Consider the following 14,675-nt stretch of genomic DNA (forward strand, 5'->3'; position numbering starts at 1 on the left):
GCTAAGGGAATGGAACTTAACTGTGACTGGCATACTACCAGGCAATCTTTGACAGAAAATTCTAGAAGACATCTCAAGTGAATGTAAAGTGAAAAAGAAGGCAACCATTTGCAGATATGAGATCCCCGTGGAGCACTAGGCAGGAATATGATGGTCTCTGGCAGGCTGGTTCTCTACTCCATCTGTTGGATGTATGGGGCTCTCATGCCCGACATGGACCATCTGTCTCCGCTCTTTCTCATGCCAGCTTACACTTCAGCATGGTGTCCTGCAGATTTGTTGGTCCGTCATGTGACATACAGGCTCATCATCAGCTCCCTAGCTCAAGCCTATCTTTGTACTACTGAAGGGCAATTCCATTTCTTCTCTTTCCTGATGCTCATGTGTTTCTCTCTGTTCCTATCTCTCTGCCTCAGCATTTCCTGAAAGCAAATCTGATTGATGAGGGAGCATAAGACACACCTCATCACACAGAACTTCCTGGAGGGAATTTGGTTGCCAAGTTATGGCACCCTTTCTCTTAACAGTGACTTTTAAATACAAGGTAACTTATTCAGAGTTACAACACTACCTAGTAGGAAAGGGGACAGAACCTGGATCTTTAGTATTTCAAAGGCCATGTGTTTAATGCCTTGTTTTACTGCTTCGCCAAGAGTCTTAGCTGCACAACCCGGGAGGCAGTTTCAGTCTTATTGACGTCAGGATGAATGACTCTTGGTCCTGCCTATCTTCCCAGGAAGCTATGTGGTTCTCCTGAAGGCAGTTGTGGCTGGTGTCTTGTCCTCACTCTAAAGGTGGGAAAAGCTGTATCTCAACTGCAGCCTCATGCCCAGGGAGGCAGATTAGGGTTTGCCAAGGCTGAGCCCATTCTTCAGCCTGACAGGTGACTTTAGGGGCCATGGCCGTGGTCGGAACCTCTCATTTACCCATCTGTTTCTTGTGTGAGTACAGGGGGCTGATGCCACTGTAATGTCTGAAGGTTGTAGGCAAAGAACAAGGGCTCCAAAGCACTGTGACAAATTTTTCTGTTTTTAGTATGTAAATTTGCTTTTATCTCTGGTAAATGGTAAGTTTATACGTATACCAAAAAGTGCTTTAAAGTAAGCTTCTTTATTTTTTGCTCATATACTTATTTCTTAATTTTGTTAATTAGCATGCATGAAAATGGGTTTCATGAAGACATCTTCATGTGTCTTTTCACATCCTCCCACATTAGTTAGTAGGCTCCTTTCTCCCTTAAATATTCCTTCCTTAGTTTTCATGGTCTATGTATCCATCACTTCCTTCCCCTCCCCTCTCTTATGGTCTCTTCCTTTTCTCTATGGTTCCTTTTCTAATTCCTTCATGTACACACACACACATCACACCACACACACACACTACACACATACACTGCACATACACACACACCATATGCCACACACCACACACCACACACTACACACATATACCACACACACATACACACATACCACACAATGCACACATCTCTCTCACACACACATCACACACACAGACCACACACATAGACCAAATACACACACACTATATACCACACACACATACACACATACCACACAATGCACACATCTCTCTCTCACACACACATCACACACACAGACCACACACATAGACCAAATACACACACACTATATACCACACACACATACACACATGCTACTCACACAGACACATACACACACACACACACACACACACACACACACACACACACCATACACACATACATGTAAACGAAAATCTAGAACATGCATATGAAAAAATATGGTATTTGCTTTTCCGAGTTTGGTGTATTTTGCTCAATATAATGATCGTCAGTTATATGCATTTTCTATAAATGTCATGATTTAATTTGTCTTCATGGTGGAGTAAAATTTCATCTATTTATCTATCTCACACTTTTTAACCTATCTTTTTAAAAGACAAATTTCTGTGTGTTTGGTTGCAGATTAAAGGACTCCCTGAAGGTTTTGCTTATCCCAAGATAGGGTCCAATTATTCGGTCGAGACGGTGGAGAAGACGTGGAAGGCCCTGCAGGACTTCAAGGAGGGCAATGCGGTTTTTACCTTCCCTAACACTCCAGTGAAGTGTGCGGGCGCCCCTCAGAAGATCATGTACCTGTCAGAAGCCTACTTCAGGAAGGTGTGTCTCCTCTTCAGGACGGAGACAAAGGGCAGGTGCCACCACCCAGCCCCTGCCACAAGTCCGCTGTTATCCCCGTCGTCTGACCTTTGTATTTCTAGAAGTTTTGTTCCACGTGTGCACAGTGACATTGCTGGAAGTGGAAGAGACCACTCATCATGGATGTTTGCTTATAAAACTCTTCTCTTCAATTAGACGAGGTTTTTCTATAGACTTAAAAAATATTACGACAATCATACTGTACATACAGAGTATTCCATGTGACATGCTTTGAGACTGAGTCTAAAAGTTCACTGGCCAGCTATGTTAGAGATTGTCTAAATACTTTAGTATCTGTTGTTAGGAAATTTAAAAATTATGTACACACACACACACACACACACACACACACACACACACAGACTCTCACTTGCTTTTACTCAGTCTCAAGGTTATGAGTATTTTCTGACTTTTGATACATGTATTTGCAAATAGGCAACATGCCAATTTTAAAGCTCAAGAAACATTCTCATGGAATTTCTGAGCTTTTGAAAAGAGGCTTTGTTTTTTGTTTTTTTGTAATGAGGGTCAGGGAGGTTTGCCAAAACACCTTCTGTGTGAGAGCCGTGGAGTATACTGGTATCACGTAGTGTGGTCTTTCTGCCGTCTGTGGCCTTTACTGAGACATGGGCTCACTGAGGCATGGTTTGACTGGAGCCATGGTAGGACCCAAAGTGACTTGTGCTTCTGTAAAAGGGCAGACAGGGACAAAGGGAAGGGGTGACTTGAGGATCTCTGTTCTTGGAGCCTGGCAGTGACTCTGTAAACTACAGTCATCTTGTAAGTGGGGAGTTCAGAGACAGCTCCAGCAATGACTCCCAATGCTGAGGAAGTTCATTCTAGATAATAAGGGTTGGTACAAGCATTTGAAGTTCTACCAACTTAACTTCTGGTCAAAACTGGCAAGGTCTCTACTGAGGGCTTGAATTCTGGTCTGGATGAAAAGAAGAAATGAAAAACAAAATGGTGGCTGGCCTAATCGTCTGACTTTTCTCTTCCCGTTTTTCTTAGACTGGAAAGCGACCCAAGGCTAATATCATCTTCAACACTGCTCTTGGAGCAATCTTTGGGGTGAAGAAGTATGCAGCTGCCTTGCAGGAGATCATCCAGGAGAGGGACCTCACCGTAAATTATAAACACAATCTTATTGAAGTCCGAGCTGATAAACAGGAGGCTGTTTTTGAGAACCTGGACAAGCCTGGGGAGACACAAGTAATTCAGGTGAGTGGCAGGCCGGTTAAGCTGACTGCCTGGGCTGTATCTGCTGCTCTGAGCAGCTGCTGCAGGGGACACAGTGGCACCTCCTCTCTGACTGCCTTCACAGCTTTCTGGGGAAGGCTGGTGAGCTAGGGCGAGAAGGGGAACTGAAACGGCAAGAGAGGAGAGACTGTGTCAGTAGGGAGTGGGGAGGGCTTATCTGCAGGGCCAAGTGTTTTTTTGTCTTCCTTCCTTCCTTCCTTCCTTCCTTCCTTCCTTCCTTCCTTCCTTCCTTCCTTCCTTCCTTCCTTCCTTCCTTTCTTTCTTTCTTATTTATTTATTTGGTTTTGTTTCCTGAGACAGCTTTTGAACATGCGCTAAAATGCACTCTGTAGAGCAGGCTGGCCTCAAATTCAGAGATCTGCCGGCCTCTGCCTCCCGAGTGCTACCACCACCACCCGGCTACCTTTTCTGACACTCGAACTATGTTGCTTGAGTTTTTATTGCAGTTTAGGGAGGGCTTCCTCAAATGCAAGGCCCTGTGATGGTCTCAACCGTTGGTGTGTGAGAAACAGCCTTGTTTATGAATGGGAAGGAAGTTGTGGGTCTTTCAAGAAAGACAGAGGTGTTTTTCATCTGTGGAAAAAGGTGTCTTTACACATCTTTCATCCGTGCAAACACTTGGCCCTTAAATTTTCTCAAGGGACTTGGCAGAGCCACCAGCCTCCTTTGGACGATTCTAGCCTGTGTTGTGTGCTCTTGGCCTTGGGCATCTGTTTCCTCTCCCACAGAGTGGGAATACTACTTCTATAGAGGAATTATGAAGATTAGGACAAGATGCGCTGGTGCTGGAGAATGTTTGGTCACAGCATCCTGGCGGGAGCCACCAGCAGTGAGAAAGCGTGACACACGAACACTGTTCTCTGTGACACATGAACACTGTTCTCTGTACTTAATGACGAAGGAATCCATCAAAAAGAATTTTGAATGAACCAGCGATTAGTCTTCTAAACATCAAAAAGCTAAATTTGAGTCTTTTTTTTTTTTAGCTTAATCTCTTTTAAAAATACATGGCACCCACTTTTCTTTCTTAAACAGAATACATTAAATATCATTCAAAATGTTACTGATGGCTCAGGGGCACACTTAAAAAAACCCTTTATTTGGAAATATCCTCAAACCTCGGAGGAGATGTAAAAACAAAAAACGACAGAAATGAAATTGTATTTGGCTTTTTAGCTAGAGTCACACGCAGGATCTTGCAGCAGTTGCTTTAGCTCGATTATTTAGTTTCCCCTCAATCTCTGTTTCTGTCAATTTTCCTAAATATTGGTTGTGTTCATCAAGCATTGTTTTCCTTATTTATAGATTTTTTCTGATAAACTTCCTAAGATAAGGGTACTTTTTAAAAACTGTGGTCACAGTAATTAATCAGCTTAGTCAATTTGGCACATCTATGACGTTTTATCTTCTACCTGTATCCAGTTTTGTTGATTGACCCAATGGCTTCTACAGCCTTCATCCATCTCCAGTCCAGTTAGTTTGATGTCTCTTTAGTCTCCTTTCATCTGGGACATTTCCACAGCTTTCCTTTATTTCCTGTGTTGTAGAACAATATAACCTCTGAACTTTCTCAGAAGCCTTTCTCATGTCCACGATAAGTTTTGCTTTGTGAGCATTGCACAGGTAACCGTGTGGTCCAGGGAATTGCACTTGCAAGCATACAGGCTCCTCATTGGAGGTGTGCTCTGGTCTCCTGTTCAGATACGGTCTAGTTTCTCCACTGAGTTATTGTTCTTTTCCTCCTACGCTAACAAGAAAGCCTTTAGAGAGACGTTTTCAGGTCATGCGTACACTCTGCTCTCTGAAGTCTCACCTGACTTAGTAATCACTGTTGATGCTCATCTACTTCACTTTCACTCTGGTGACTACAATATGCGTTGTTTTTTGTTTTGTTTTGCTTTTTTGGAGCGTTCTTCCCTTTTTTAAACACATTTTTATTGATATTTATTGAGCTCTACATTTTTCTCTGCTCACCCCGCCCCCTTCAATCCTCTCCCAAGGTCCCCATGCTCCCAATTTACTCAGGAGATCTTGTCTTTTTCTATTTTCTATTTCCCATTTAGATTATAACTAGGTAAGTCTCTCTTAATGTCTACATTGTTGTCTAAGTTCTCTGGGATTGTGGTTTGTAGGAAAGCTTTCTTTGCTTTATGTTTAAAAACCACCTATGAGTGAGTACATGTGATAATTGTCTTTCTGGGTCTGGGTTACCTCATTCAAAATAATGTTTTCTAGCTCCATCCATTTTCCTGCAAAATTCAAGATGTCGTTATTTTTTTCTGCTGTGTAGTACTCCATTATGTAAATGTACCACATTTTCCTTATCCATTCTTTGGTCGAGGGGCATTTAGGTTGTTTCCAGGTACTGTCTATGCTGTGAACATAGTTGAACACATGTCCTTGTGACACGATTGAGTATCCTTTGGATATATACCCAAGAGTGGTATTACTGGGTATTGAGGAAGGTTGTTTTCTAATTTTCTGAGATATCGCTACACTGACATCCAAAGGGGTTGTACCACCCTTCATTCCCACCAACAATGCAGAAGTGTTCCCTTTTCCCCACAACCTCTCCAGCATAAGTTGTCATCAGTGTTTTTGATCTTGTCTATTCTTACAGGTGTAAGACGGAATCTCAGAGTTGTTTTGATTTACATTTCTCTGATGACTAAGGATGTTGAACATTTCCTTAAGTGTCTTTCAGCCATTTTAGATTCTTCTGTTGAGAGTTCTCTGTTTAGGTCTGTACTCCATTTTTTTTATTGGATTATGTGATCTTTTGGTTCCAATTTCTTGAGTTCTTTGCATATTTTGGAGATCAAACCTCTGTCTGTTGTGAAATTAGTGAAGATCTTTTTCCATTCTGTAGGCTGTCGTTTTGTCTTGTTGACCATGTCCTTTGCTTTACAGAAGCTTTTCAGTTTTAGGTGGTCCCATTTATTAGTTGTTTCTCTCAGTGTCTGTGCTGCTGGGGTTATATTTAGGAAGTGGTTCTCTGTGCCAATGTGTTCAAGTGTACTTCCCACTTCTATGAGGTTCAGTGTGACTGGCTTTATGTTGAGGTCTTTGATCCATTTGGGCTTGAGTTTTGTGCATGGTGATAGATATGGGTCTATTTTCATTCTTTACATGTTGATATCCAGTTATGCCAGGACCACTTGTTAAATATGCTTTCTTTTTTTCATTTGGTATATTTTTGTTTCTTTATCAAAGATTAGGTGTTCGAAGATGTGTGGATTGATATCCGGGTCTTCTAATTGGTTCCATTGGTCCTCCTGTCTGCTCTTATGCCAATACCAGGCTGTTTTCAGTACTGTAGCTCTGTAGTAGAGTTTGAAGTCAGGGATTGTGATGCTTCCAAAAGTTCTTTTATTGTACAGGATTGTTTTGGCTATACTGGGTTGTTTGCTTTTCCATATGAAGTTGAGTACCATTCTTTTGAGGTCTTTGAAGAATTTTGCTGGGATTTTGATGAGCATTGCATTGAATCTGTACAACATGAATTTTTAGACCCCAGAATTTTATTCACATTTACTTGTAAGTGCTTGCCATTTTATCAGCAAGTTTTCAATTACTTTCTGGCATGAATTCACAGATGCTCATTTTCTCCAATGCTTTAGTACTAATTAACACTTTTATAATTATTTTCATGGTCAAGTTGTCCCAGATTTGGTCCGAAGCCTCTTCAAACTGGCTTCTGTGTCCTGGTGACACGTTTCTTTCTTTTCCCAGCACTTCCGTGCTGTCTGCTGTGATACTTCATCCCTGCTCATCTGGTTCGGTCTCCTCCAGATCGGGATCCCTCGCTGAACATCTCTCACGCAGCCCTGTGCCCAGAGCCCACTGGTGGCCGTATGGCTGCTAGCTGTCGTTTTACACCAGGATCTCCACTCTTCTTTGTGGTTGTTGTTGTTGGTTTTGCTTTCCAGTTTTCCAGGCTGTCAGGAAGTTGTGAGTGGTAGAAGGTCCTCCCACCTTTAGACTTTTTAAACTTGCTGCTCCCGGTTATTTTTTTTCCTTCTGGAAAGCAAGTGAGCCACAACTGCGACTTTTATGCAAGTGGAAGTGAATGAGCCATGAGTGTCTGTCCAGAGCGCGCACACGCGCGCACACACACACACACACACACACACACACACACACACACACACATATTTATGTGGTTTCCAGCTGTGGTCTGGGAGTTGAGGCTGCAGGTAGAGACCTGGATGAATGAGCAGATGTTACCTTTTACCAAGTTTGTAAAGTAGGGAGATATTTGTGTCACCTTTGAGTGATAAGATTTCAGCCCAGTTATTTCAGTTATGCTCTTAGCCTTAGGAATATCAAAAAGGCCACCGGAAGTTTCAAGTAACTGCTCTCAGCACAGGAATCATCTAGGAAGCGTTTCAGATGTGCTGATTCCTGGGTCCCCATGGCACAGATTTTGATTAATTGGCCTGGAGAGTGGATGGCTGAAGACTGGGTTTCAAACATTTCTCCCTGATTCTCATGTTCAACTAAGGCTGAGAACAGCGTGTAAGAAATAGTGTTCCCTAAAGCCGAGTGGTCTTGGACACTTTATAAACAGTGTGCTAAGTGGTCCAGGTTTCTCCATGCTCACTGACAAACAGACCTGGTGTCAGGGACTCGTGCCCGCAAAAGGTCCCTCAAGGGTATAGTGGTAAAGAGTACCAACCATTTGCAACACTTTCCTGAGCTTAAGTAGTCATCTAACAGACAGACAGTTTGAATAAATATAATTTAGCTTTTCGATTTCTGGCTTCTCGGTGATTGCTGAGTCCAGTGAAGGGCACTGGACACCAGGGGCTCCTGACTGTCACAAGGTTGAAATGATCTTAATGTGTTGACATTTTTACCCTGATGAGACTTGAATATTGCAGTAAATGTGTCCTGAAGAAGACCTGACCATACATTGAAGTTGTGACATGTAATTGTAAAATAAAAGGAATAAGACATGACCTACAAAAAGTGGAAGAACATTCCATAAATACAAAGTTGATGAATGAATGAAAGCTTCAGCAAAGGCTCTTCAAGGGTAGCCTCCATTTATATGCCTGGGAAAAGAAAACCTATCCCTGTATTTGACACTACTTAATAAACCTAAAGGTAGACAAGATCCCTCTTCTCCAAGTTGTCAGGGCCTTTTATCACTCAGTTTGTCCTCCTATGCTGGTGACTGGCACTTTTCTTTATGTTGAGAGTTGAGGCCTATTTGGGAATGATGCTCACACAGTTCTTAACACGATATTTACAGGTTTCAGAGACTAAATATCTCCTTTCAGAATATAACAGAAGAATCAAACCAGACAGTACTAAGTCTGGGTCAGTACTAAGTTGAGGGTCAAAGAAAGATGGGCAATAATGGCACTTCTCAATTTTTATAAAAAATGGGAGTATCAGCAAATTATTTTAGAAAATTAGTGAATTCCATTTCAAAATACTGGCTTCCCCCATCTCTTCTGTTGAAGGGACATGGGCTCAGTAGAGGCAGATTGTATCAGCCTTTGAGGACAGCTGTTTAGTTTCTCATCATCCTCCACAGTAGCACAGAAGGTCTTGGAGAACATATGGATCATTATAATCCCTAATGCACAATGTTCCCTGCAGCCATGATGATGTACAAAATGAAGGGGACAGAGAAGAGCTTGTGGGCCATAGAGACATTGAATAGATGATAATTGGGATGTTTTTGTTTTGTATAGTATGAAATGCTTCACGTCACACCACCTATGAGCCCACCAGATGTCCTCAAGACGAGTCCTGTGGCAGATTCTGCTGGCTGGGTGGACGTGGACAAAGAGACTCTGCAGCATAAGAAATACCCAAATGTGTTCGGCATTGGGGACTGCACCAACCTTCCCACCTCCAAGACGGCTGCTGCAGTAGGTAGGAAAACCAGCTCTGCTTCCCCTCTCAAACTGATGTCTCCCCAAGGTTTCCATCCAAGCAAGAACAGAAGTGTAGCTCAAGCTTTCCTCATGCAATAATTTTAACAATATTATATTCAGTAATAGAAAAAACTGTTTTGTGGTTTAAAAATGACTTTGTCTTCTCCAAGGCAGAATCAGGTCATCGATGTTGTGTGGAGAAGAAAGCAGCTTTTAAGGGCTTTGCCAAATTACCAAATTGTCCTCACCTGTCACAGAGACGGTTTTCAGGGCAAGGATGACCTGAAAGGGGTGACCCTTTCCTGGCTCTCTAAATTCTATTCCTTTTCTGAGTGCTATGCTTGCATCTCTGCTACTCTTGGTCCTTGATACTGGGCAGGTTGGCTATTTTTCTTCTGCCTAAACCACTGGAGAGCCAGGGATGCATTTGTTTCTCTAGGAAATGCATGCAAGTCAATGAAAGCTTGCAGACCAGAAAATTGTTCTGTATAGACAAGCATAGCGGAGCATGCCCTGATTGGTACACGATTAAGGCCTCAGCCTGGAAAACTAAATTTCTCTACCTAGATGTTCTGCACTAGCAGTGATGGGAAGAATTGACTTTTAGATTCTGTCCTCCACAGAGAGGAGCTGTCTTCTGTGGATGCCGTAAAACATGGACCTCCCTGACGGTGGAGCGATAGTGTTTTGTGTGAATTACACACCTGTGGAGCATGTTGTGTTACTTCCTTTTTCTAAACATTAAGAAAGACTTTCTAGCTGAGCAGTGGTGGCGCACGCCTTTAATCTCAACACTTGGGAGACAGAGGCTGGCGGATCTCTGTGAGTTTGAGGCCAGCCTGATCTACAGAGCAAGTTCTAAATAGCAAGCTACACAGAGAAACTCTGTCTTGAAAAACTAAGAAAAAAAAAAACCCAAAACAAAACAAAACAAAAAACCCAAGAAAGACTATGAGATCTATTGAATGTCTTTTTCATTATCAATGATATTTATCTTCTATCTCTTTAATTTCAAATATCTGAAAAAATACATATTTGACTTACTATTCTTTATACTTTTGTATGTTTTTTTAATGAGTCATTTGGAAGTAGTTGAGGCATCATGATATTTTGCCTTAAATATTTTAACCTGTTTCTCTTAGAAAGGACATATTCTTCCATAGGTATAGGACAGTTATTATGTCCAGGAAATTTAACATTGTATAATAAAACCATCTCATATGCAATCCAACCATATTTTGTCAAAACATCCATTGTAGCCTGTGAAATTAATTTGTCTAGTCTTAGATAAGGTTGGAGTTCATCACTTAGTTGCAGTAGCGGTGCTTGCTGTTTTTTTTTTAATCACAAAAAGATCTTTTAAAAAATGTAGTTACATTTGTTTGTTCGTTTATTCATTTATTTATTATTTAGGGGAGTGCACTCATGGGGGTTTAGACAGCTTGGAGTTGGTTATTCCCATCTAGCATGTGGGTTCTGGGGATTAAACCTAGCAACTCATGCTTGGTGACAAGCACCTTTGCCTGCTCAGTCATTAGCATGTTTTTCTCTTGGTAACTATAGATAGTGCGTCAGACAATGCTTTTAATGTATGTCCACATTACATGCATCTCTGGGGTGGGAATACCTGTTATGAGAGGCTCAGATTGCCTGGCTTTTAGCCTATGCCAGGGCTTCTGAGCGACAGATTGAACCCCAGTTATCAAGTGAAGCCTGCCTTCCAGCCTCACCATCCCTCTAGATGGTGTCTGAATTGCTCAGCTGTGTAAACAGCATCCCCATTGCTTTTACATCTGCTTTTTTACAAACGATGTTTTATTGTGTGATTGCTCCTGAGCTTACTGGAACGTCCTGCTTATACTTGGGTTGTTTCCGCTCCTCTGTTTTACAGAACTGCAGCGAATGCTCATCTTTGTCACTGCACATGAATACTTGCTTGTGTCTTTCGTGTCTCAGTTAGGGTTTTTATCGCTCTGAAAAGACACCATGACCACAGCAACTCTGTAAAGGAAAATATTTTATTGGGGTTTGCTTACAGTTTCAGAGGTTTAGTCCAAAGTATCATCACACACACACACACACACACACACACACACACACACACACACACGCATGCACACATCTATAGACACATCTATCTATCTACCTATCATCTATCTATCTGTCTATCTATCATATATCTATTTATCTACCTACCTATCTCTCATCTATCTGTCTGTCTGTCTGTCTATCTATCTATCTATCTATCTATCTATCTATCTATCTATCTATCTATCTATCTATCTACCTACCTACCCACCAACCAAACCAACCTATCTACCTACTTACTTACCTACCTACCTACCTACCTAGGTTTCAGTCAGTCAATACTTAGAGAGGAAAGCCCGGTATTTGCTTTAGCAAGTATGCCTGAGGCTACCAATCTAGGCTGTTTATTAACAGGGCTATAAGGTGACATAGAATATGGCACCAGACCAAACTGATAGCCACCAACCCCTAGGAGTAGGGGGAATACAGTTTGGGTAGGGTTACTCTTATTATCCTGTTGGAGAGGAAGAGGTCCTTAATAGTGACAGCTTTGTGGCCTTTGATGAACTGAGGGGTACTTTCTGATGGTCAGAACTTCAAGTAAAGGAAGAACAATGCTCTATTCACCATCTTCACAAAGCAAGCCTTGCTAATGGGAGCTACTCTACGGTGCCATTTCTCAAGAATTGTCAGTAGCCGTTAAAGGACTCCCAAGCCTCAACCACACTTGCAGAATCTGTGACTCTTGATCCCCTTGGGGGAGTCAAATGACCCCTTCACAGGGGTCACCTGATACCATAGGGAAATACAGATATTTACATTATGACTTGAAACAGTAGTGACATTACAGTTATGAAGTAGCAACAAAAATAATTTTATGGTTGAGGGCCACAGCACGAGGAACTGTATCAAAGGGTCACAGCATTAGGAAGGCTGAGAACCACTGCTCTAAAAGGTTGGGGCAGAATCACCATTAACTTGTTAATATTAATGTTATATGCAAACAAGTTTTCATGGAAACCTGAGGCTCTTCCTTCCCATTCTCTTGTAGCTGCCCAGTCAGGAATCCTTGACAGAACAATTTCTCTGATTTTGAAGAATCAAAAACCCACAAAAAAGGTTTGTATGCCTGTAAGAATTACTGCTTCATTTATCCCTTTCCCTTCTGTGTGAAGCTAGTGTTCTTCCACAATTCTGGCACTTTCTTATCAGTTTATCCCATGTTTGGGCTTTAATTTTTGTCTTTAGTATTGTATTTCATTGCATAATTTGTATTTTCCATGGTACAAAAAAACTAGAAATATACACCAAAAGAAAAAAAAATGCAGTTGCCCAGTAAATAATAAAGTCTCCATGTATTACCATAATGGAAAGAGCTTCTCACTCATTCTCATGATTTCAGTATGACGGCTACACCTCATGTCCACTGGTGACCGGCTACAACCGGGTGATTCTTGCCGAGTTTGACTACAGAGGCGAGCCTCTGGAAACCTTCCCCTTTGATCAGAGTAAAGAACGACTTTCTATGTACCTCATGAAGGCTGACCTGATGCCGTTCCTGTATTGGAATATGATGCTGAGGTAGGTGTCTCATCTGGTACCTGTGCAGAGGGATGTTTCTGGGGTCCTTCCAGCTTCTACGCAAAGCAGGCCTTGCTAATGGGACCTGCTCCACGATGTCATTTCTCAAGAATTGTCAGTAACTCTTAACGAGAGGCTAGAGGAATGTTTGCGGTATCTCCCGCTTGTAATGGGGTGCCTGCCCTTCACTTCATCCACGGGAGGAACCAAATCTTCTGTCTTCCCTTCTCAGTTCCCTTTTTGTTCCTAACTAAATTAGATAGATAAAAGTGCTAACGACAGCGGTATAATGAAAATCATTTTCACACGCCAAATACTTTCTAATCCACTCCCTTCCTTTGGTTTTTTATTATGTTTGAGAAAAATTAAAAGTAATTAAGAGAACAGAGACAGACTCCAGTTCTGATTTACTTTTGAATAATGTTTCTACCATTTACTAGCTGAGCAACTTGATTAGACTATGTTTGGTTTCTTATCTGAGGAATGAAAATAACATTAAGGAGATAATCACGCAGAGGCTGAGAATGGGAGGTGCTCAATGAGAAGACTACCACAAATTAATAACCCTTCCTCTTCGCTCAAAGTAAATACTCTTTGACTTCTCCAGACACACATGAGATTGGTAAGGCAGGATATCTACACCAGTGATCCTCAGTCTAGGATGATTTTGGAAACATTTCACAGTATTTGGAGACAGTTTTGGTTGTCATAACTAGAAGGATGCTGTTGGCAGCTAGTGAGAAGAGGTGTGCTGGGCCAACCCCTGTGATAAGGAGCCACCAGGTCTTAAGTGTCAGTGAGGTTGAGAGACTCTGCCCTGCTTTGAAGTCATGAGGTAAAGCAAGGAGACAGTAGAGTTTGGGGCAGCAGCTGCTTAATGGGGGTCTGCCAAGTGGGGTCAGCATGCTGGGCTCACACAGCAAGGAGCAAAGCTGGGACTCAAGGCAGATTGTTCCAGTCATGAGATTCCTTTCACCTTAGTAGACACGTCTTGCCTTATGTGCTGAAAGCATCCCTTGTAACCTCTCGTAAACATGGTGTTGGCTGAGGCCACCCTACCTCTTTTGTCTCCATGGTCTCTCTGTGTTGTTTCTTCCAGAGGCTACTGGGGAGGTCCAGCCTTTCTGCGGAAACTCTTCCATCTGGGCATGAGTTAAGGATGGCTCAGGGCTTGCTCTCCTTGGATGGCTTCTGGACCAGAATCGCAGTTACTGATCGACTATGAAGGACACGAAGGACTCAGAACCTCGCCCTGTAAGGAGTTTTTCTTACTGGATGTGGTGACCTCTCTCCACCTCTGAGTAGCTATCACGTGGACGGCCCAGAATGGGCTTGATTTTTTTGGAGATGGTCAAATGAAATAACAGACTTCTATTTTCTGAATAAAACTTTGTCATTGATTGACTTGTATGAGAAAATATCTTGCCTAGAAGGAATGGGAAGCTGCGGCACTTGGGAGAAGAAGCTGGTATTGGTGGGATGGCTTTCTTGTTGTCCACCTTGTACAGCTGGCATTACTTTACAGAGCCCGAGCCACTGAGCAGAACGATCCCATGACAGCCTTGCAAAGATTGTCACAGCCCTACACACTGCTGCTTAGAACTCATGCTGCAGGAGCCAACGTGGAGATCTGAGAGTCCACATGCCTCCCCTTGGGTGCTCAACTGTTTGAGCTGAGTCTGTGCTTTTCCAGCCAGTGGCAGGCACTGTGC

At 42.3% G+C, this 14,675-nt stretch overlaps 1 protein-coding gene across 1 annotated transcript in view; it reads left to right on the top strand.

Annotated features, from left to right (window-relative positions):
• The window catches only part of Sqor (sulfide quinone oxidoreductase), a 38,368-nt gene extending 24,005 nt beyond the window's left edge, over positions 1-14,363 (top strand). The window contains exons 5-10 of the mRNA XM_075961995.1: positions 1,970-2,164; positions 3,215-3,424; positions 9,169-9,352; positions 12,434-12,501; positions 12,785-12,963; positions 14,063-14,363. Of these exons, the coding sequence (XP_075818110.1) occupies positions 1,970-2,164; positions 3,215-3,424; positions 9,169-9,352; positions 12,434-12,501; positions 12,785-12,963; positions 14,063-14,120 (894 nt within the window). The 3' untranslated portion in view covers positions 14,121-14,363. The remainder of the gene's footprint in view (positions 1-1,969; positions 2,165-3,214; positions 3,425-9,168; positions 9,353-12,433; positions 12,502-12,784; positions 12,964-14,062) is intronic.
• The last annotated feature ends 312 nt before the right edge of the window (positions 14,364-14,675 follow it).

The sequence above is a fragment of the Microtus pennsylvanicus genome, chromosome 2 (assembly GCF_037038515.1).
Source record: "Microtus pennsylvanicus isolate mMicPen1 chromosome 2, mMicPen1.hap1, whole genome shotgun sequence".
In the NCBI taxonomy this organism is placed as follows: Eukaryota; Metazoa; Chordata; class Mammalia; order Rodentia; family Cricetidae; genus Microtus; species Microtus pennsylvanicus.